Source organism: Emericellopsis atlantica (assembly GCF_019669845.1).
Source record: "Emericellopsis atlantica unplaced genomic scaffold F5Z01scaffold_4, whole genome shotgun sequence".
In the NCBI taxonomy this organism is placed as follows: Eukaryota; Fungi; Ascomycota; class Sordariomycetes; order Hypocreales; family Bionectriaceae; genus Emericellopsis; species Emericellopsis atlantica.
In genome coordinates, this window is record NW_025764706.1 from 536,382 (window position 1) to 557,778 (window position 21,397).

The following is a 21,397-nucleotide window of genomic DNA, read 5'->3' on the forward strand; positions in this document are numbered from 1 at the left end:
GTGGACCTATCCTGCAGCCCTCACCCCGTACGGATACACCCTGCGTTGACCCCAGCGACGCCGAAGGGCGGTGTCCTGCCTCAGGTCATATCGCGTTCCTGTTCTGATTTCAATTCGCCTCGCTCCTCAATCAGACTTATCCTTCACACAAGTGGCTCCGATCACACGGGTTGAGTTGAGGCAGGCTGCAGCTGGGCTCGCGCCACGTTGTCGACAAGTCAAGCATTCAGGCCAGTGAACTGATTTCACGATACCAGACACGCCTGTCCCGGCCGGTGATTGGCCAAATTGCTAGGATTCATCATGAAATTTGGTCGCAAGTAAGTGTTCTCGCGGACGTTGGCGACTCCTGTCGATATGACAGTAATGCTGACCTAGGTGGCAGCCTCCCACGCAACCAGGTCCCTGAATGGGCAGCCTCCTACATCAATTACAAAGGTCTCAAGAAGCTGATTAAGGCTGCTTCTCAAAAGGCCAAGAACGGCGAAACCGTCGATCCAGCAGGTGGGCCTTGACCAGCTACCGCGTTCTTGTGTGATATGAGACCCCGTGTTCCTAACCTGGGGTGTTTGCAGAATTCTTCTTCGCCCTGGACCGCAATCTCGAGGATGTTGATGCATTTTACAACAAGAAGTTTGCTGACGCGTGTCGACGTCTAAACGTGCTGCAAAACCGCTATGGCCGCGTGCCGGATGTGGTAGAGAGCTTGGATCAGGATGAGATTGAGGAGGTCATGGGTGCGCTGCTGGACCTGCGCACACAGCTGAGAAACTTGCAGTGGTTTGGCGAGATCAACCGACGCGGTTTCGTCAAGATCACCAAGAAGCTGGACAAGAAGGTGCCCCAGATTGCGACGCAGCATCGGTACATTTCGACAAAGGTTGATCCCAAGCCCTTTGCAAAGGATGGCAACATCAGCCGCCTTCTCGCCGACATCAATCGCTGGCTCGGTGTGCTGGGCGAAGCGCAGAACATGGACGACTCCCTATCTGACCGATCCAGTCGCTCCCTCGGCCGCGTGTCAAACAAGGCCATGGTTCAGTTGCCCCAGGCCCAGCTTGACTCGCTGGACCAAGCTGTGCGCACAGATAACGTCGAGGCACTGCGGTCAGGACTGGCAGAGGCTAACTTGAGCACCGTGGCTGGCTCCAAGACGGTTCTGTTGAATCTTCTTCAACGCTCCATCTCTTCACGCTCGAGGAACGCCATGCTGTTTCTGCTTGATCAGGTTAAGGACCTCGAAGAGCCGGATGACATCAATGGTCGCAACTGTATTCATCGCCTCGTCATCCACATTGGCCGCACCAAGATCACGCCTTTGGAGCAGGACTCCAATACGTATCCCGTTCCTGCAGGCACGCAGTTCAACAGACACATCCAACCCGCTGTCTCCATGTCCGCTCCCGTCAAGGAGCTGAACACGGGGGAGGCGCAGAAGCTCGCCAGTGATGACGAGGCGGTAAAGACCCTTGTTTTCTTGTTGGACAACTTAAAGCCAGAGCAGCGGACGGCGCTCAAAAGTCGGGACTCGTTCGGGCGCCTACCTCTGCATTATGCCGCACAATTTGGGTTCGTCATTGTTTGCCAAATTGTCATGCGGAAAATGCAGGAGTGGGAACAATTCGATGTCAAGAATGGGCTGGACGCTCCTGAATGGCAGGACAACGACGGACGGGCCCCATTGCATCTCGCAGTCATTGGTGGCCACCCCCTGACGACCAAGGCCTTACTTCAAGGGGAGAACTGGCGACCCAGCAGTGATGCCAAGGCCGACATTCGCAAAGGTGTCCCCCAGTCAGGTGCCGTCCTGGCCATAGCCACCAAGGCCAACTATACAGTGATTGTGGAGATGCTCGTGCAGGCTGGCGTCGACATCAACTGGCGTGATGCGACGGGCGAGACGGCGCTGCACGTGGCTGCTAGATTCGGCCACGATGAATGCGCTGCAGTCATCCTCAAGGGAAGCGAGAGCATAAAGGCTGATCTCAGCATCGTGGAAAACACGTACGCTTGGACGCCTTTGCATGTGGCGGCTGTCGACGGACACTTGTCTGTGGCGAAACTGCTGATCGACGCTGGCGCCGACGTTTCCAAGCTCGACTCGTCTGGCTGGACAGCAAAAGAGCACGCTGCGCTACGTGGGCACATTTCTATTGCCAAACTTCTTGCTCAGCACACCAGCGAGGAGCAGGTTCCGGCGAAGGCGGGTGGCTCCGCCTCGTCCACGCCAGGCGAGATCAGCTCCATTGATGAGCGTACATCGAACGGCAGTGGCAGCAATATACGACCTGCCGAGCCTGTCAAGACTTTTGGTCACAGATACCTGACCAACGAGAGCCTCGTGCATGTTAGCCTGGGTTCCATGGATCTTCGAAAGCGCATTGAGGCTATCAACCTTGACCGGATCCCGCTCAACGAGGCACACAACACTCAGTTGGACACAGCCTTGTCCGTGGTGGTGTCTGCAAGTGGCGCGACTGGCGAGCCGACGATCATAGACTTGCCAGTGCACGACAATGTCTCGACAGAGCCCATCGTGTTCACGACGCAGGAGGCCACCAAAGTCAAGCTCTTCTTCGACATTGTGCCCACCTACTCGGGCAACGAGAAGCACAAGATCGGTCGCGCCGTCGCTCTCCTCTCCTCCATCAAGCCTACCCTTGGCGGCGGACGTGTCAATCTACAAGGCGATGTCTGTGTACCCATCATGTCGAGCAGCCTCGAGGTGATCGGTACCGTCAACTTCAACTTTCTTGTCATCACTCCATTTTACCATCCCAACATGGAGGTCACGTCGCGGCACACGTACTGGAAAAAGCTGTCGTCGACCATGCTCATCGGTCACCGTGGCCTGGGCAAGAACATCACGTCTAATCGCTCCCTTCAGCTTGGGGAGAACACATTGCCATCCTTCATCGCGGCAGCCAACCTGGGTGCGCAGTACGTCGAGTTTGACGTGCAGCTGACCAAGGATCACGTCCCTGTTGTGTATCACGACTTTTTGGTCAGCGAGACTGGCATCGACGCTCCCGTACACACTCTTACCCTGGAGCAGTTCCTTCACATCAACCCGGATAGCAGCCGCAGCCACAGCGTGAACCGAAAGAATGGGACCAGCGGCGGACCGATGGAGAGGCTGCAGGGCGACGGCACTAGGAGAAGCCGCAGTAACAGCTTCACGCCGACCCGTTCCCAGTCCATGGGTATCGCCGGCCGCGGGCTATCGGAGGAGCTTGACGAGCGGATGAAGCACACTCGCGACTTCAAGGAAAAGGGCTTCAAGGCCAACTCGCGCGGCAAGTTCATCCAGGCCCCCTTTGCGACGCTGGAGGACCTGTTCCGGAAGCTGCCGGAGAACATTGGCTTTAACATCGAGATGAAGTATCCCATGCTACACGAGAGCGAGGAGCACGAGATGGACACGTATGCCGTCGAGCTCAACTCGTTCTGCGACACGGTGCTGTCCAAGGTGTACGACTTGGCCGGGGAGCGGCACATCATTTTCAGTTCCTTCAGTCCTGATATCTGCCTGTGTCTCAGTTACAAGCAGCCGTCGATTCCCATCCTGTTCCTGACAGACGCAGGATGCTGCCAGGTCGGCGACATCAGGGCCTCATCGCTGCAGGAGGCCATCCGATTTGCAAGTCGCTGGAACCTGCTCGGCATCGTCTCCGCAGCCGAGCCGCTGATCAACAGCCCGCGGTTGGTCAAGGTGGTCAAGGAGAACGGCCTGGTCTGCGTGAGTTACGGCGCGGCCAATAATGATCCTTTGCTGGTCCAGGTAAGTCTTTGAGTGCAAACCCTTTCTCGGCGTGGTCCCGGGGACTAACAGATCCGACAGCGTCAAGTCAAGGAGGGCATCGATGCAGTGATTGTTGATAGCGTCCTAGCCATCCGGAAGGGCCTCACCACCGGCGAGACGGCAGGCGAGACCCCGAAGGTGGGCGCCGATCCGGGCCTTGGCGCCGATATCAAGCTCGAATCAGAGATGAGGCTCGACATTACCGCTTGAGGGGGCCATGGGCGATGCCGCGATCTACGTGTAGAAAAGGCGGACAGGGAAAAGAAAGAAGCGTGCATGGGGCCCTCGATCACGGTGGAGACGAGAGGTTGTTGAACGGGAGGTTGTTGAACGCCACGAAAGCCGAAAGAGCTCGAATGCATAAGTGCTCACTTTCCACATATGCGTTCTGATCTTGCACGCTATGCGGAACATTGTGTCCGATGCGGTGATGAGGCCGAGTCAACACGAACAGACATGGACCGACCTAGAATGCCCTGGGGTGGCCAAACTCCATCGTCCACACGAGGTCACACGTGCACAGGCTCGGATCCGTTGGCTGCCATCACTACATGTAGCGAGGCCACGCTTGCGGGGACGCTGGACTATTGCATAGTTCGCCATGGCAATGTGTGACAGGCACCATGGGTGAGGTTGACAGAAGTCCCGTCTCACTCTCCTGTCTGTACGTACATGTGCCTTCCTCGCCATCGCCACCACGGGGTAGTGTCATCCAGAGCCGCGGCCAATAGGTTCAATGGAGTGTGCATCTGTCTATGCGACCAAAGTTGGTGAGCAGCCCGCAAGGGCCAATGTCTGAGTAGGGCAGCACTCTCTCTCTCTCTCTCATTGGCACTGGTGGAGCAGTCAGAAGACGACGAATGGGAAGTCGTTCATGGTCCAACAGCTTGGACGACCAACGTATGTCTCAGACGTTCCTGGCCGCTTGTGAGTGTATGGAGAACGGCGACGGCGACATGATAGCTGAACGAATCGATTTTCCGCTCATTGGTGTGCTGCTGCTGCTGCTGCTGTGCCTCCCTTTCCTCGATTGCGAGACCGACAGAAAGAGGCACCACCCACCCTGCCACGTCTGTTTCTAGCTCGTGTACACGTAGTATTGGCTTGCATAGTCCGACAGCAAAGTGCGGTACGTTGTACGTAGTACTCAGTAGTAGCTAGTGGCCTACTTGGGACGTGCCGCTTGTAAACAGTGCCCGGACTATGCCCGCATGGTGTGCAGCAACGGGCGCTGGTGGAAGACGTGGTGATCAACAACAACCGTCCTAGACCGTAGGGAGCCTCCCTTTTCGACCGTAGCATCGCATACCCGCTCGTGATTTGCAAGCCATTGCGTATCGTCAACTTGTCTGATCTCCCACGCGCCTTATCATCGAGAGATGACCCAAGGTGTTGTCTTGTGGTGTTGTGATCGCAGATCGAGTCGCGGCTCCCTCGATCCCCTCCTCCTTCTTCCCTGCAAGACCCCCATAGTTAGCCGGCTGGGGATGAGAACGACAGGATCTCATCGTTTGAACAATTGGCCCCTAATTAGTCATGGTGTAATGGTGCTGTCTAGTCTAGATGGCCCGTCCTGTCTGCGGCAGAGCGAGCGACTAAGCAGCAAGTCTCTCCGGGACAGACAGTCCCCGGAGGCTGGGCCCCGCCTCAGTCGTTTGCCTGCCGGCGACGTGTCGACTGCAGGCCCATCAGGTCTGCAGCAGCAGAACGCCTTGTGCGGTCTCAGGCACGAACATGTACGTTGACGTTGCCTGTAGGCAAGATCCCGCACGTAGCTGCTGGTGAGTGGACTCGAAAGAGCTCCATAGTACAGAGGTGTGTGTTCGTGTGTGCACTCCTTTGCACGCCCTCAGATAGTTTAACCTTCAAGCCGTCCTGGTTGACAGCTCGCGTATTTTATCCGCATCCGTACCTATTGTCCCTGCTTGCTCAGCTCGATGCTTGACCGAGATAACGGCATGCTCCGCGGACACTCCGCATTGCTCCATAATTACAAGATACGTACGTGATTGCGCGAGCGTCACGCAAAATCCGAGGGAAGGGGACGCTTGCAAGCCTCGTTTTCCGAAAGAGATGCCGTGCATATCCGCTACTGCACACGGGTCGCTCCAGAGCAGAGTGTACGTTCTGTATTGCGTTCGCGCACAGCTGGTGGATAAGCTTGGGTTCGTTGTCTCTTTTCTCTCCCAGTCCTTGCCTCGCCCAGCCTCGCCGTAATCCATTGTCTGGGCAAGGAGCACTTTCGGGGCTCATCGTGACCCCGCCTCTCCGTCAAGCGCTTGCGTATGTAGTACGGTCCATGTGATAGTATGCCGAAGCCTGCGGCCCCTGGGCTTGTGACCTGCTGGGCCCTGCGCCTAGTAGCGGACCGGCCGGCTACAGACAGCCGTGGGGGGAAGAGGCCTCTGCAGACAATTGCACTGCGGGCCGCGTTGACGGCCACTGCGGGAATTATTAGACTCGCGCTTTGCCTTGAAGATCTGCTGGTGCAAGGTTGACGCAGCCCGCTTGGGCCCGAGAACCTCAGTACGTATCGGTAATCGTTGACACGAAGCGCGCGGCCAAGGCGATGCGGAAAAGATGCGGGTCATTAAAACTCCGACGGCTCAGGGCCCCAGGGGTATTCACTATAGTAAATAAAGCTTGGGTCTGCGTCAGTTTGACCTTGCCGCGTTCTGGCAATACATCATCGTATACTTACTTACCGATCAACTCAACCGCACATGCTGAGATTTCGAGAGGTCGAACACATACTGGGCGTTACGTATACGATTTTCCAAATCACGCACGGCCAGTGATACCTACGTAGTACATATGTACGAAACAAACTCGGCGATATTGGAACTGAAAGGACGCCTCTTTGTTCAAAGGATCCATAAACCGGCGGCGCTGTGCGCTAGGGCCGGCGCGCTTCCCATGACAACGAGGCAGCAGACGTAGGCTTTGAGCAGCCAAGGGATATTGCTTGGAGCAGAAATTGGCCCTGGTCTGTCAACATGAAGAGATTGCGCACTGACTTTGACATGATCTGCATCCACTCTCAAGCCAATAGTAGTGTACGCTTGGCAACGCCACGAGCATCATCGTACGATTCGTATCAAGAAGCTCTCCACACTGTGTCTTTATCAGCTTGACTGATACGAACCAGGCGATTACCTACGCGGGGACCTACCTGGAGGCTAGGGGTTCCTTGCAGGGCCCAGGGCGCCAAGTGATGGTCTTTGGTGGAAGGGGTGCGTCGATCGCTAGTCTGATGGGGACATGGATTCCAGCTCAGGTCGAGATTGGAACGGATGAAGAACTGCTGTGCCAAACTTTAAATGGCCCCGTCCAAGGGGTCGTCCAAGGGGACTAAAGCCGAGCGGCGAGCCAGACGCCAACTTACCTGTAAACGAATATGAATGTTTGCAAATAACATTGAATGTGGCGTCGTGGCGCCGCAAGTGGTTGCAAGCAAGTGCATGGTGGCGCTAAAGCTCAGGTACCTCACGGAGTGATCAGGGTGACGGTATCGTGAACTTGGTGACTCCATGACGGACGGGGCCCCTTCCGGGCCAAGGACGAAATGGTCGGTGCTCACATGATCTGTACGAGATTCATGTTAACGTCAAGTTCAGTTGCCAACAGACAGATCTCGACAACTACTAGTAAGTTAGACGTGAGGTACCGCACCGGCAAGATATCTGTCCGCCGTGAGTCGAGCCTGCCTTTCCTGTCTGATCACTCTCGGCCGCTGCCGTTTCCTCATTAGACGGAACGGAAGGGGTCTAGTCCCAATCAATTGTCCGTACTATCAGTGCGCTAGTGGGATAGGTTAGTCATCAGTCACGTTGTTGGCATTGCTGCCTCGTCAACTCAGCTCATTGGCCTGAATACGGAGTACGGAAGTGCAAAACACCCACGAGGAGGGGGGTGTTTTTGGATACCAGTAATTCAATAGCGCCACAAAGAGCTTAGGGACAATATCACGGGAATAATCGTCTCGAAGAGAGCTTAAATACGTATCAACAATTAAAGGACGATTAGAGGCAGGACGACCTTTTGCTCAGAGCCAGACACAGGCCCCTCCCGCTGATTAACATGCTCGTGCTGATTCATAGACCGGAGCAACTTCATTGCTTCTGCGGGCAGCGCGTCCTCTGTCGATCCAGCCACTACGTACGTCCACTCCATGTCATTACTAGTACGTTCTGGAACCTGCCCAGGCACCTGTAGAGAGTCCTTGTATACCAAGCCTTGTATACCAAGGGCGGATGCTGAGGGTGCGTTCTGTGGTGACGCACCTTGATGTCGATCGGGATGCTGACTGAACCATGCATCGAGCGGAGCTTCTCAGCTTCTCAATTCTCAAGTTCTCCATACCACGTACAGGCAATTGAGGATTTGAGTAAAATGCAGTATTTAGTACCTGATAGTCTAGTCGAGCTGAGCTCCAACGGCCCCCTCCCCAGTCAATCATAAGGCTCGCACATGTGGATCGACACGTACACGTCCATTTCATATGCTCAAGCTCTCAATGCTGACGAGATGCTTACAACGAGAGCAGACCAGACGAGCAATCAATTGCACCCCGACGCAATCAGGCATCATGGCCCCATTGGCGACTCTAAGCATGTCCTAAGACACTTTGCTTGCCCACGAACATCCCGCCTGCATTCGCTTTGCAGTGGACTGCTGCAACAGCCAGCAACGTCGGCGACTCGGCGACCTGGCGACCTTCATGTTGCTACTCTACGAAGTAATCTGTTGCGTGCACATACACGCACAAGCAATGAATGCACCACTGCCTGCCTGCCTGCCTGCCTACGTACCCCTGGCCGGCACCGAAAGCGGACAACGGTCCCCCTAGCAGACCGGAAGAGGCCCCCCCCTGATCACTTCTCTTGGCCTGCCTGGCATACGTACGTATCTGGCACTGTGCTCTTCCCGCATACGCCGCTCCCGATATCCTGCTCTGCCGCGGCCAATCGCAGCCTGCTCTCACCCAAGCCCGTCACTATGGGCCGTGGGTCGTCTGGGTCGTGCCGCAGCAGTTCAGCTACCATGGCACTCGCTAACTGCAAGACCACGTCCTGGTTGCCAAACAAAGGCCTTCGCGGGGATGGGTCTGCGGCTCACGTCTCAGTACATACACACACACCACAGGATGATGGTCTAGACTAATTAGATGCCAGTCTCTCCATCTCTCCGTTGAGATCGGGGAGGCACCAGTTGTGGCGTCCAGCATTGCCTGGCAAGCAGCAGCACTGTTGGCTCCTCCGCGGAGTTGCTGCTGATGCGCCGTTTCGTCTTCCCGGCGCAGACAAGGCTCGGAGTATCGCCAGTCAAGCATCGTGGAACGCACCGAGTGTCCTGGTGGTCCATCATGTCTTTGCCACAGAGCGGCATGATATGAGTGATCTGAGCCATAGCCACACGAAAGAGGGCCGTCGCACGTTGAGAGCTGGGTGTTCAGGTGCTCACCCCTCTGAGCCTAGCTAGCAATGCAAGCTGTTCCTAGACTCATCGTTCCCGTTCCCGTTCCCCATACTGCCGGGGGCTTTGCGGCAGCTATCGCGGCTGCGGCCCATCGAGTGATGTCCGCTGTATGTGCGGCCTGGGGGTGTTGCGAGCCTTGCGTACGTCTACGGTTCCTCACCTGAAAGGCCCCATCGTCGCTCCCCTTACCTGCTAGTGGGCGTAGCTCCATGTGCGGACAGAGGCGGGCCATCTCATGTCTCGCAAGTCGAAAGGGTTTGGGGGATAGCCAACCGGCACTCTTCCAACCCTGAGAACAACGTCGAGGAGCACTGGCACTCGCCAAAGCACTGTGGATCGTCCCTTGTTGCTTCTGCCTCTTGTGTTATAAACTCTCAAGATTAGGCCGGCTCCCGTTGCACATCCTTGACCTGGTTCCTGGTCGCTTCGGTCACCTCCTTTCTTTCGTGCTTGAGACTCCCATGCACACTGTCTCTTACCCCAGGTACTGGTCACTTCTCATATGTGTTATAACACACCACTGACTGATCTTCCCCAGGGTCCGTACCTCATCAATGTGACGAGGACGACTTTATGCACCGTCCAGGCAATGATACGACAGCTTCTCATATGTAATTACGAACGCTTCCAACGAAAAACGAAAATTGAAGACATCTCTCAGCTCCAGGCCATCAGGAATCTCAACGACAATCAGGGCTCGAACCTCGACCAGCGGCAAGTAACCGGCCAGGGATATCGTCCCTTTGATCAAGCCATCTGTATGCAAAGGGCGGATGCTTGAGTTTTCCGTATAGCAGGGAACCTCGCTTAGCCAAAGAGATGGAACCAATCAGCTTTTCACAAGAGCGTCACGTCACCCCTCGATTTCCTTGTCCCTCTCAGTCATGTGGCAAGGTGAGTAGGATCGATCAAGTGCTGGCATGGTTGCTGATGAAAGCAGGGCTTCACGCGAAAGTCGGACCTGGAGAGGCACTACCGCATCCACACAGGCGAGCGTCCCTACGCCTGTGAGTTTCCACACTGTGGCAAGAGCTTTGTTCAACAAAGTGCCCGCAAGCAACACCATCGAACCCATACGGGGGAAAAGCCTTATCAATGCCAGCACGATGATTGTGGCCGCAGCTTTGCGGACGTAAGTGCAATACTATTCAGACTTCTGCACGTCTCCTGACTGGTTTAGTCGTCTAGCCTTTCCCGGCATCGTCGAGTCCACACCGGTAACTTGCCCTTTGCTTGTGGAGTACCGGGATGCACAAAGAGGTGGGTTCACCAAATCACGGCATCTGAGTCTAGCTAACGCAACCAGGTTCGCTCGTAAAAAGACCTTGATCAAGCACATGAGGCATCACCCGATGCGTCACACGAGATACGATGCACATGGCGTCGATATCGAGGCTGAACCGGCTGAAGTTAGTCAGGACACACTGTCGAAGTCTCCTGAGATGAGTCTGTGGTCTGATTCACAGCCATCGTCGATGGATATGGCTCAGCATTTCGTCGACTCACAAATACACGACACTACCAATCCCGAGGTGATCGACTGTGGCAACGAGCCTCAGGCATACCACGCCACCAGCGTTCAGAGCTATGTGCCCGAACACAGCCATTCTGGAATGCCCATCATGATGACCGAACCGTACAATCACGACTATGACTTTGAGGACGATATTGACGACTGCCCTCCACTTGACGGCCCCGACTTCGCTCACGGCACTGCCTTCGATGAGCATCACAGCCTTGATGACGTCTCCGTAGGCTCAAGCTTTACCTCGAACATGTCAAGCGACGATTCCTCTGTCTACCATGTCAAGTCAACAGCAACATCCTTCGATGGGTCACCGACGTTCGATGAAGAGGCACCTCAGCCATCGCTGGAGTATGGTCTCCCCGTAGGCCAGCAGTTCAACCACGTTGCTATGGAGGCTCTGTCCCCAGTTGTACAAGGAGATGCACTCGGTCTCCAGGTACCCCAAATATGGCAGCAACCCCACGAACTGCCCGGAAGACTCATGGATCACTTGTCGATTCTGTCGATTCAGGGGCTTCATCCCTATCCCACCTTTGGCCATTCCTTGTCCTACAGGGAAGAGAAGGCCAAACAGGAGGCCGCCGCCTACAACTACGTGGCGCACGAGGTGGCTTCCCTGCTTCCCGGACAACGCAAGAAGAGAAATGAGCTTTTCGACTTCTGATGCTTGTCTGGAAAGACATATCTGTACTTACGACACAACCAAACACACACACAAACCAACAAACACAAATGGGCGGCCAACTTGTCTTTCACCAGGATACCACTGATGCGAAAATTTCAACTTCGGCGAGGCATGGCAGGAGATGCCATTATACTGAAGTCATTGTTTGTTATTGCTGTTCGATTCTCACTACCCCTTTTGTCATTCGAGTTGTTTCATCAGGGCACGAACGACCTCACGAGTCGTGACTCTACTACCTCCTACTTGCTATTTGACTCGCTTTTGCACCACTCTTTCGGTTTGTTTTTCTCTTATGTCATGTTTTACGAAGAACACGGAAAACGGAAATATTGATGATGATTGCATGATTCGACTTTTGACGAGAAAACGAAAATCAAATGGATGATGGAAAGCTTGGGAGGCTGGTCAGGCGCAGCCGAAACTCTTTTTTGAATAGTTCCCCAATTTTGAGACAAGTTACGCGAACCGTTGGAGAGAGCATTGTGAAGTGAAGTATCCGTACTTGTAAGAATGTGAAGTCACCAAGTTGAGGGATTCTCTGCGATGTCGGCGCCGGCAGCGCATCGACCCGGCTCCACCCCGATGACTAAGCAAATCCACGCCCGACGTACGTCAATTGGCCTGGACCGACCGCTGAGCCGCACCTTCGTCTTCGCGCGCGTGCCTGTTGGGGTCATAATTAACTTTAGCTTCTCAAACAGTGGCAAGTTCTCCCCCCCCACGGAAAACCACCAAAGCCTGCGGTTCATCATTACAGCACGACTCGCGGTCTGAGCGAAAACCATCCGCGCGCCTGTCGCACAATGAGCTGATTGCTCACCCTACGATTTTTCTTGTCCCATCCAGTTATCTTCGTCCAGGCATACTTTCATGAAGCGCCATCCCTACACTCCTCGTGGCTCCAAAGTTCGGCTAGTCGACTAGCACTCCTCGGTCTCCTGACGTCCGCTCGTTGTTTATTATCTCGAGGCAGACTGGTGAACAAGACTGGGCTTCAAGCATGGCCTCTCTAGGTCTCAGGCTGTCAGTGCGTGGATACTCTGCCCTTCGTTACCCGGTGACACGCTGACAATTCCCCAGGCAATGACGCCTGTCCCTCGAATGGCCCGTACAGGCCTGATGGGCTCGCAGAGGATTCTCGCGCAGCCTGTCTTCGAGTCGACCTCGGTACTACGATCGCTTCGACCGATGGCGCATAACCTAGCTACCCCTATGGGCTCCTTGCGTATGCTATCCAGCGGAGCGAGATACATCCCCAGCACATCACTATCATCATCGTCATCATCGCATAGTCATCGGTCTTTCGGCACTGTCAACGGGGTGCCTAGGAATCAGCTCGCCAACAGTGAGGCAAACGCGAACCGGGACCCCAACAACGCCAACCTCCAGAATGCCTTTTACGACCTCCTGCTTCGCGCCAACATGCCTGGCATCGTCGTCACCCGCCACCAGTCTGGCCGCTACGGCGCCAATGCGGCCACTGAAGAACTCTACAGCCGGGCTCTCGGTGCCGTCCAAGGGGGCGGTGCCATGTCCAGCACGCTCGGCACCGGGGGACACCAGCCTGTCTTCAACGCGGGCTATGGTGGCGCCGCGGCACAAAATCAACACTTGGGCATGGGCGGCATTGGTAACATGACAGGATCTGCTGCGGAAACCGAGCGTGGTATTAAGGGCAAGCCCATGCACGTTCTCGTACATGAGTCTGCCGGATCCAAGTTGTTCCGCTGGACCAAGTTCATTTTTTCGTACATGCTTGCCCTTTGGATCTCCTTCTCGCTTATGACTATCGTCATCGAGGTGCTCAACTCGTACCGTCGTCCCGGTGGTACACCGAAGAAGGTCGATTCGGAGGTGACTTCGGAGAAGCAGACAGCCCGCTTTACCGATGTACACGGGTGCAACGAGGCCAAGGAAGAGCTCGAGGAAGTTGTTGAGTTTCTGAAGCATCCCGACAAGTTCTCGGACCTCGGTGCCAAGCTGCCCAAGGGTGTCCTGCTCGTCGGCCCTCCTGGTACAGGCAAGACGCTCCTCGCTCGCGCAGTTGCGGGCGAGGCTGGGGTCCCCTTCTTCTACATGTCTGGCAGTGAGTTCGACGAGATCTACGTCGGCGTCGGCGCCAAGCGTGTTCGCGAACTGTTTAGCAGCGCAAAGGCAAAGTCTCCGGCCATTGTCTTCATTGACGAGCTGGACGCCATCGGCGGCAAACGCAACCCCCGCGATCAGGCCCACTCGAAGCAGACACTGAACCAGCTCCTCACCGAGTTGGACGGGTTCGACCAGGACGCGAGAATCATCATTATTGCCGCCACCAACACGCCCAACATGCTCGACAAGGCCCTGACGCGCCCTGGCCGTTTCGACCGTCATGTGAGCGTTGACTTGCCCGACGTGCGTGGCCGAATCGAGATCCTCAAGCACCACGCCCACAAGGTCAAGCTTGCGCCCAACGTCGACCTCGAAGCCATCGCGGCTCGCTCCCCGGGGCGGTCGGGTGCGGAGCTCGAGAACATGCTCAACGTGGCTGCCTTGAAAGCAAGCAGGGCCAAGGCCACCATGATCTCCAGGCAAGACATGGAGTGGGCATTCGACCGCGTCACCATGGGATCCGAAAGGAAGTCAATGGTCATCACCGAGAAGGAGAAGGAGATGACTGCATACCACGAGGCTGGACACGCACTGGTCCAGCTCTTCGACAGCGAATCCTCCAGCAATCTCTACAAGGTCACCATCTTGCCCAAGGGCATGTCGCTGGGCCACACGGCCTTCCTACCGCAGATGGACAAGTACTCGCACACAGCTGCGGAGTACTTGTCGAGTATTCGTGTTTCCTTGGGCGGCAAGATGGCTGAGGAGCTTCGGTTCGGCGACGACAAGGTCACCAGCGGAGTGTCACAGGTGAGTAACGCGCAGCTCACAAGGGGACGAAGCTAACGTATTCTACTTAGGACCTTGAAAGCGCCACTGATTTGTGCTTCAGCATGGTGTCCAAATACGGCATGTCGCATGAGCTCGGTCCTGTCGAGTATGGCAAGCGATACGAGTATCTTAGCTCCGACACACGTGCCAAGATTGAGAGCGAGGTCCAGAAGACGCTCAAGAAGTCGTACGAGGATGTGCGGCAACTGTTGACGGACCGCCGCAAGGAGCTCGACCTACTGGCGCAAGCGTTAGTCAGGTACGAGACGCTGGACAAGGAGGAGGTCATGAGGGTGATCAAGGGCGAGTCGCTTCCTAGTCGGACGCAGATTCCCCCTGGTCCCATGCTCATGCCAGTGCCCAAACAAGATCCTCTCCCACCAGGCGTCCCGCAACCGACGCCGCCCGAACCGCAAGAGCCGCCTGCTGCAGCCGGCAATGCGTAGAGACGGACAGGGGAAGGCGGGAGATTATGGTGCCGCGGGTGAGGTTTGGCCCTCCTGATGATCCAGAGCTCATCTGGGGGATGTACCAGAAACACCGCCAACAATCATGTTGGACAGTGGGTAGCGAGTCTTGCATTTCGAACGGCCAGCGGCAGATGGGGAGACTGGTCGAGCGGGAGGAGGAAGGTCTCCTCTGGGGACGAGGCTATGCACAGCCGTGTGAATTCTACTTGTACAAGTTCGCAATATGAGCATTAAGCGTGGTAAATACTATTCCCATGTGTCTATCAGTTATCTGGTACTATTCATGGTGAAATATGGTATCTGGTAGTGAGTGTGCTGGACAGCTCGTTTGGCTCTGCCTGATCCGCCTACCCGGCAGCCTTGGACAGGCAATTCAATGAACCACCGTGGCGGCACTATCGTAACTTACCCTCCTAGTTCAACATCTTGCCATCCCACCACTACCAGAGCTTCACGCGAACGCAGCAAACCCGCAATGGACTCCCTTGGCTGAATCACTACACTTGCTCTATGTTTTTGTCTCCCATCAATAATGTCCATTAGAGTACGACCACAAGTCTTTTCCGTCATCGCTAATACCCGCAAGCCAACCACGCCCCTTATCGCCCGGTTGCCGACATTGACTTAATTACTCCGGTCGAGAACGGACAACATCCGCCCAAAGACCGCTACGACGAGCCTCCTCTACGCGCGACACACCTCTATGGTCGATTGCCCGCTACGCGCGACGTAGTTCCAGCGAGGGTACTACACGTGGCGTACGGCGCCGCTGGTCACCATGACCGACCGAGTGAGGGACCGCAACCTCGCCCGATCATCCTCCCACATCGCTGCGGCCGGTACCGACTCGCCCAGCGGCTCAGTACGACCACGTAACAGACTATTGATCAGCACGGACGGCAATGGGCCCTCGAACCAAACGTCGGGCCTCCTGTCCGCCCTGAGCCCGGCGACAAGCCGCTCGGTCAGCCCGCTACCACGAACGAGATCGCTGGGCGTCAGCCCCAGCCGACCTACCAACTCGTCCACGGGCGACCTCGGACAATTCTTCAGCGATTCTTGGAACCAGAGCTGGTCCTCGGTGCAAGACTTGACAAGCTCCCTCTTCAACAGCAGCAACGGGCCATCGTCCCTGGGCAAGGGGCTGCTGAACGGCGATGGTGGTCTCAAGGCTTTCCCTCGCGGACGCCGAATGTCTACCAGTGGAGGGCGAAAAGCCAATGCCTCGTGGGGTCCGGCACCGCCCACGTCGGCACCGAGCTTGGATGACGTGGCCTCGGGATCGTTGGCGCAGAGGCAGGCTGCCCTCAAAGCTGCCCGTACAGCCAGCGTGCTAGAGAGCCACACGGGGGTGAATGGCGGGCTGGACGTGTCGGGCAAGCACAAGCGCCGGAACTCGGACGAGGCCGCCACGGGCAACCCGGGGCCTGACGACTACCTGGTCTATGTGCACTGGGTGCAGGCGAGCGACACCTTTGCCGGCATCGTGCTCAAGTACAGGTGCAGGGAAGATGTCTTTCGACGGGCCAACGGGCTCTGGTCGAGGGACAGCATTCAGACCCGAAAATGGGTGACCATACCGGTGGATGCCTGCGACGTGCGCGGGCGACCCTGTGAGGCGCCGTCATGGCGCAACGCGCAGGGCGTTGATTTGCTTGCACCCACACCCGCCATCGAAGACGCATCGGCATCCAAGGCGACCCACGATGACTACTTCAGCAAGGCAAACGGATCCGGCGCCGACGAGGCGCAGGCCGAAGAGGAGGAGAAACCGTGGCAGCACGTTCGCTGGGTAAAGGTTGACTCGATACCAGAACCCGTCGAGATCGGCCGCGTTGCCAGGGGCGCCATGGGGTACTTCCCGCCCAGGAGAAAGAAGAGCATTAGGACCATATCCTCCCTTTCTACGCCGCGACAGAGCTTTGAGATCGCCTCAGGACCTCCTGGCTCCGCCGAGGGACCATCTTCCCGCCGCCCTAGTTCTCTCAGTAGCCGCCCCGCGTTCCCGGGGACACCACCTTCGAACCGCAGCCGTATGGGGAGCGACCCAGCAGACGAGAGGCCTGCATGGATGAAGCGACCTGGTGGTGTGGGCTCCATGGGCAGGAACGTGAGGGCGCCTGGGCCTGACAAGGACGTTATCAATTCATGGACCAAGAAGCATATACCCGGATTGAACATTGATGGGCCGTCCATGTCTATTATGGGTTCCGAGACGGCCAAGTTTGGTTTCGGCAAGGACGCTGGTATTGCCGAGAGCTCGTACGAGGAAGGCCGCGAAGCTATCGCGCCCACCCGCCAAGGAACAGGTATTGACCGTGCAGCGGCCGCCGTCGAGACCTGGCTTCGCGGCGCGCTCGCAAAGGGACCGGGCACGCCACTGGGCAAGGCGCGTGCCGGCCGCAGTGATCATCCCAACGATCTCATTGAGCTCACGGACACGATGAGTGACGACGGCCGGGGCGGGTTCGTTGACAACGCGCTGAATGTGGATGGCTTGTCACTGGGGTCCAGCGCACGCAACGACGCAGCTGGGGGTATCCGTGGGAGGACAGTGGGAGAGGCACAGAAAGGGAGCAAGGCGGATTGATTATCCCCGGTACATTAATCAGGGAAATACTCATCACGGCGGTGCGTTGAGCGGTGGATTATTCGCATAGCCTTCCGGCTGCATCTTCTTCTTTTTTCTTTCTTCTGGATGGCGGCGTTATTCATTAGGTGGTACAGTCAATCGCGCACACATATAGAAGCCAGCATACCGTAGTATTGAACATTGATTCTTCCGCTGACCAACTGGAGAGGAAATAATACTTGGTACTGCCTGTAGGTGACAGTCTGCCCCTCGACTAAGGGCGGCTTATCGGAGCTCTTATCGTGAGTGACGACAACCTCATGCGCCTGCCACCTCAAACTACTATCAACCACAGAACGCGCCCTTGGGGACGTCTTCCCAGCATCGCCACCCCACAATGATTACCGACGATGCCCATCTGCATCGAATGTCGCACGCCGGTTAGCACCCTCTGGCGCTCTGGGGCCGGAGACAAGTCCAGCGGCCACAGCATCCGTCTGACCGTCTGTCGCAACTGCGGCCGCTTCTGCGACAAGTACGTGGAGCATGACTTTGTCGTGCTCTTCATAGACCTCGTGCTTATCAAGCCACAAGTCTACCGGCACCTCCTGCACAATACTCTGATGCGCGATGGGGATCGTTTTGATGTAAGTGGCCCGGCGGGCGCACCTCTCTCTCTCTGCATGGCTGTTCACTGACGCGCCGTAGCCATCCATTGTGCGATTGGGTGTCTTGCTACTGCTCTTTGACGTCTACTTGACCTGGGCGCGGATCGAGAAGAAAAGCCTGCCCGAGTCGGAAACAGGTCAGAGCACGCTGGGACAGTTGGCGCAGCAGCCCATTGTCTTCCAGTATCTATTTTTCCGTAAGCTAGCCCGCCTCCCCCGTCTGCCTTGCCCTTGTCATAGTGCGCCGGCTGACATATCCACCACAGTCATCCTCTGCGCCGTGTCCACGTTCGCCTTCCATGCCAGCATCCGCTTTCTCACCTCGTCCCGCTACTCGCCGCTCGTCCTCGCCGGTCTGCTCCCTCGCTTCTCTCGTCCCAACTCCGTGTCCACCGCCCTGCTCGTGTCCTCGTCCACGAAGCTGTTTCCGATTCTTATGGTGATCTGGGAATACGACGTGCCCGCCGCGGCGCGCTCGCTGGGCTGGGCGGTGGTGGCCAACAATGTCGAGGCGCTGCGGATCCTCCTCGACTGCAGGTACTACACGGCTGCCATCCTGGCGATTCTGGGCGCTGCGGCACGATGGATGACCGGCTGGCTGATCCTCGCGTCCGTGCGTCTGGGCGACTGGAACTCGATCACCGAGAGTGACATTGCGGCGGACGGCAAGGCATTCTGGGGGTATCTCATGTATGCGATCCAGTGGGCAGGAAGACTAGCGGCAGGGTGAAAAGTAGAAAACTGCATCATTGGCTGAGGGAGCGATATTGAGCATTATGGAACGGGCCACCTCATGCGGCGGGCATCTACTAGCCCTGTCTATGATGACTCTGCCATTCGTGCAGGGTGTCAATGCCTGTCTTCTCGTAAAAACACTCCCCCAGATAGAAAAACATGATATAGCAGCCGCTCCAGAAACGCCGATCAAATACGCATGCAGAAATTGCAGCGTGAATGTATTCGTACAGGTTATCGGGGGCATTGCCATCCCCTGACCCGTATCGCATGTTCTTAGATCCTCTTTTCCACCCTCCTGTGCCGCTTCCGTTCGCAAATCGTCTATTCGAGGTATGCCTCCCGGAGATCGCTTCGGCGTGGCGCAATGAGTGGGTGTAGCTGAGCAAGGAAGGTGATGAGCCACATGAGGTAGCAGCTGATGATGGCGAGCATGAGGGAGGATCGCCAGAGGCTGGGTGGGACGAGGCGAGTCAGTCTGGATATCTTGCGAAGAACAGGGTCCATGATCACATACACTTGATTCTCGCCCTTTGGCGAAAGGAACCACGACGCGACGCACAGCGCGACGATGACGGCGAGGCCGATCCAGATGGAGTAGCTATAGGAGCGTCAGTGGACGATTCTGGGAGACGCGGGCTAGTGAGCTGACCCTTGAGCCATGGCGGCGGTTGTTGTTCTCTGCGAGTTTCGACAAAAAGAAACTCGTTTGTCGTTCGGGGAGGACGGTCGGAATTAGGGTGGATGTCGTCGATGCCGGTGCGATGCGTCGACTGTCGTAGGTGATGTTGGCTACCACGTGCAACCGCCGCTGGCAAAGGAGCTGACGTCGAGATTAGTCATCCACGACAGGGGTCTGATGGCCGTGATAGCTCCTTTTCGCGTCTGTGAACCATCTCAGATAATTCACCAGACACTTTTCTGGGGATAATCAGTTGCAAGCTAGATTGAGCTCGTCGGCGATTATCTACACTGAAATTCTGCATTGCAACGGGCGAGGCTACATAGCCCCGCGTCTTTAGGCATCATTCTCGAACTTTAGGCCAGACTCCTTTCTCACAGCACCGTATATGCCAGCAATGTCCCCCAAGCTTCCAGCATGCTCCTGAACTTGGGCTAGATGCTGATCGGCAGTTTCAACAATCTTCATCTGGACTCCAGCGTCGGTTGCCAGACTCTTGGCGTGCCGAGCGTCCTTCCTCGCGAGATCGACACCAAAGAGCGGCTCCTTCATCTTGTGATACGCACCACCCAGCATGCGCGAGCTGTAGGCAGCGTACGGCCCGCCAAAGAGGGCCTGCACAAAATCATTGACATACTCTGTGCCCAGCCCCGACTTCTCGGCTACAGTGTGCGCCTCAGCTAGCTGCTCCACCATGGCGAGGACGAACGTGTTGCCCAGAACCTTGAGCTTCAACGCCTGGCCGTAGGGCTTGTCGGTCATGTCGATTTCAGCCTTGGCCATGACGCCCTTGAAGTACGGCTTGGCCTTGTCGACACTCGCTCGTGGGCCCGCGAGCACCCCAATGAGCTGGCCTGCCTCGGCCGCTGCCGGTGCTCCAAAGACAGGGGCGGCTACGAACTCGGCGCCTGCAGCCGTGGCGGCCTTTGCCAGAGCCTCTGTGGTCTCGGGGTGCACCGTCGAGCATTCAACAAAGACCTTGTTCTTGACATGGCCCTGTAGCATCGTTTCAAAGGTCGCATTGATCGCCTCGTCGTTGGACACGCACGTGAAGATGATGTCAGCCTTGCTCACGCCAGCCGCCAGATCTTCCACCACTTCCGTCTTGTCGGAACTGAGCTTGTTGCTGAGGTCGACGGCACGTTGCACCGAGCGGTTGTGCAAGAGTAGTGGTGACGAGAGATCTGCTTTTTCCACAATGTTTTTACACATGCCCTGTTGGACTCTTTGTCAGGCGTCGTTCATTCTCAAGGGCTATTCCAGTGTACTCACTCGGCCCATGTTGCCGAGGCCAATCCATAACAACGTGGGCGCCATAGCTTAGAGAAGTAGTATCAAGGTTTGGTTCCTGGCAGTAGATGAGCGGTTTCAATGTTGTATCTAGTGTGCAATGTTGCCAGGGAGTGTTGGTGACCTCATGAGTTAAAGGACGCGCGGGACACTGGATGACGCTGACTCCAATAGCATTGCCGTTCTTCCGAGTACGCTGCAGACCCCATAGTGTATCAAAGTGGGAAGGAAGTTGACGACGCCGGAGGATGCAAGAGATCTATAATGGCGAGACATCGTTTGACCAGGAAAATACCCCCCTGAGAAGGGCCAGTGAACCTGAATCAATGGATGAAAGAACTATGATCATTCTGGGAAGCGGTTAGCATTGGTCTCGTTGACCTGAGTTATAGGGTAAGCTCAGGTGAGCACCACGGATGATCGACCCGGACTGAATTGGAGCGACGGAGCTGTCGACGGATTTGTCGGATTGGCGCCTGTTATTGGCGGGCAGCGAGTCTTATCGTACCTGGCAGGCGTTATCGCACCCATGGGGCCGGTGCTAGTGCCCGAGCCGGCCTTGTGTCGC

At 56.4% G+C, this 21,397-nt stretch overlaps 8 protein-coding genes across 8 annotated transcripts; 6 read left to right on the forward strand and 2 right to left on the reverse strand.

Annotated features, from left to right (window-relative positions):
- Nucleotides 1–303: 303 nt before the first annotated feature.
- On the forward strand, nucleotides 304–4,012 carry F5Z01DRAFT_633470 (Glycerophosphoryl diester phosphodiesterase family-domain-containing protein; the record flags this gene model as incomplete). Its single annotated transcript, XM_046261959.1, has 4 exons — nucleotides 304–320; nucleotides 365–504; nucleotides 576–3,781; nucleotides 3,842–4,012. 4 exons carry the CDS (start codon nucleotides 304–306, stop codon nucleotides 4,010–4,012), a joined length of 3,534 nt encoding a protein of 1,177 aa, XP_046121458.1.
- A 3,833-nt stretch (nucleotides 4,013–7,845) lies between these two features.
- F5Z01DRAFT_394533 (uncharacterized protein) lies at nucleotides 7,846–9,177 on the forward strand. Its single transcript, XM_046259496.1, has 2 exons — nucleotides 7,846–8,926; nucleotides 8,977–9,177. Exons 1-2 carry the CDS (start codon nucleotides 8,273–8,275, stop codon nucleotides 9,076–9,078), a joined length of 756 nt encoding a protein of 251 aa, XP_046121459.1. The 5' UTR covers nucleotides 7,846–8,272; the 3' UTR covers nucleotides 9,079–9,177.
- A 1,046-nt stretch (nucleotides 9,178–10,223) lies between these two features.
- Nucleotides 10,224–10,553, forward strand: F5Z01DRAFT_603854 (uncharacterized protein; the record flags this gene model as incomplete). The annotated part of the gene is made up of 2 exons (XM_046260762.1): nucleotides 10,224–10,412; nucleotides 10,461–10,553. Coding segments are annotated over 2 exons (282 nt in total), but the record flags the coding sequence as incomplete, so codon positions are not given.
- Nucleotides 10,460–11,669, forward strand: F5Z01DRAFT_394872 (uncharacterized protein). Its single transcript, XM_046259497.1, has 2 exons — nucleotides 10,460–10,540; nucleotides 10,587–11,669. The coding sequence occupies exon 2, from the start codon at nucleotides 10,618–10,620 to the stop codon at nucleotides 11,470–11,472; it is 855 nt and encodes a 284-aa protein (XP_046121461.1). The 5' UTR covers nucleotides 10,460–10,540; nucleotides 10,587–10,617; the 3' UTR covers nucleotides 11,473–11,669.
- Nucleotides 11,670–12,132: 463 nt separating this feature from the next.
- On the forward strand, nucleotides 12,133–15,300 carry F5Z01DRAFT_646257 (putative ATP-dependent peptidase). The gene is made up of 3 exons (XM_046262889.1): nucleotides 12,133–12,520; nucleotides 12,574–14,391; nucleotides 14,442–15,300. Exons 1-3 carry the CDS (start codon nucleotides 12,494–12,496, stop codon nucleotides 14,856–14,858), a joined length of 2,262 nt encoding a protein of 753 aa, XP_046121462.1. The 5' UTR covers nucleotides 12,133–12,493; the 3' UTR covers nucleotides 14,859–15,300.
- Nucleotides 15,301–15,660: 360 nt separating this feature from the next.
- On the forward strand, nucleotides 15,661–18,852 carry F5Z01DRAFT_679558 (Arv1-like family-domain-containing protein; the record flags this gene model as incomplete). The annotated part of the gene is made up of 9 exons (XM_046265538.1): nucleotides 15,661–16,152; nucleotides 16,177–16,479; nucleotides 16,501–16,915; nucleotides 16,937–16,992; nucleotides 17,017–17,019; nucleotides 17,041–17,390; nucleotides 17,900–18,101; nucleotides 18,163–18,319; nucleotides 18,389–18,852. 9 exons carry the CDS (start codon nucleotides 15,661–15,663, stop codon nucleotides 18,850–18,852), a joined length of 2,442 nt encoding a protein of 813 aa, XP_046121463.1.
- A 164-nt stretch (nucleotides 18,853–19,016) lies between these two features.
- F5Z01DRAFT_395056 (ATPase, V0 complex, subunit E1/e2) lies at nucleotides 19,017–19,697 on the reverse strand. The gene is made up of 3 exons (XM_046259498.1): nucleotides 19,510–19,697; nucleotides 19,375–19,458; nucleotides 19,017–19,311 (listed from the first exon to the last, which is right to left on the reverse strand). The coding sequence occupies exons 1-3, from the start codon at nucleotides 19,518–19,520 to the stop codon at nucleotides 19,182–19,184; spliced, it is 225 nt and encodes a 74-aa protein (XP_046121464.1). The 5' UTR covers nucleotides 19,521–19,697; the 3' UTR covers nucleotides 19,017–19,181.
- F5Z01DRAFT_646262 (6-phosphogluconate dehydrogenase 2) lies at nucleotides 19,638–21,283 on the reverse strand. The gene is made up of 2 exons (XM_046262890.1): nucleotides 20,812–21,283; nucleotides 19,638–20,754 (listed from the first exon to the last, which is right to left on the reverse strand). Exons 1-2 carry the CDS (start codon nucleotides 20,854–20,856, stop codon nucleotides 19,876–19,878), a joined length of 924 nt encoding a protein of 307 aa, XP_046121465.1. The 5' UTR covers nucleotides 20,857–21,283; the 3' UTR covers nucleotides 19,638–19,875.
- Nucleotides 21,284–21,397: the final 114 nt, after the last annotated feature.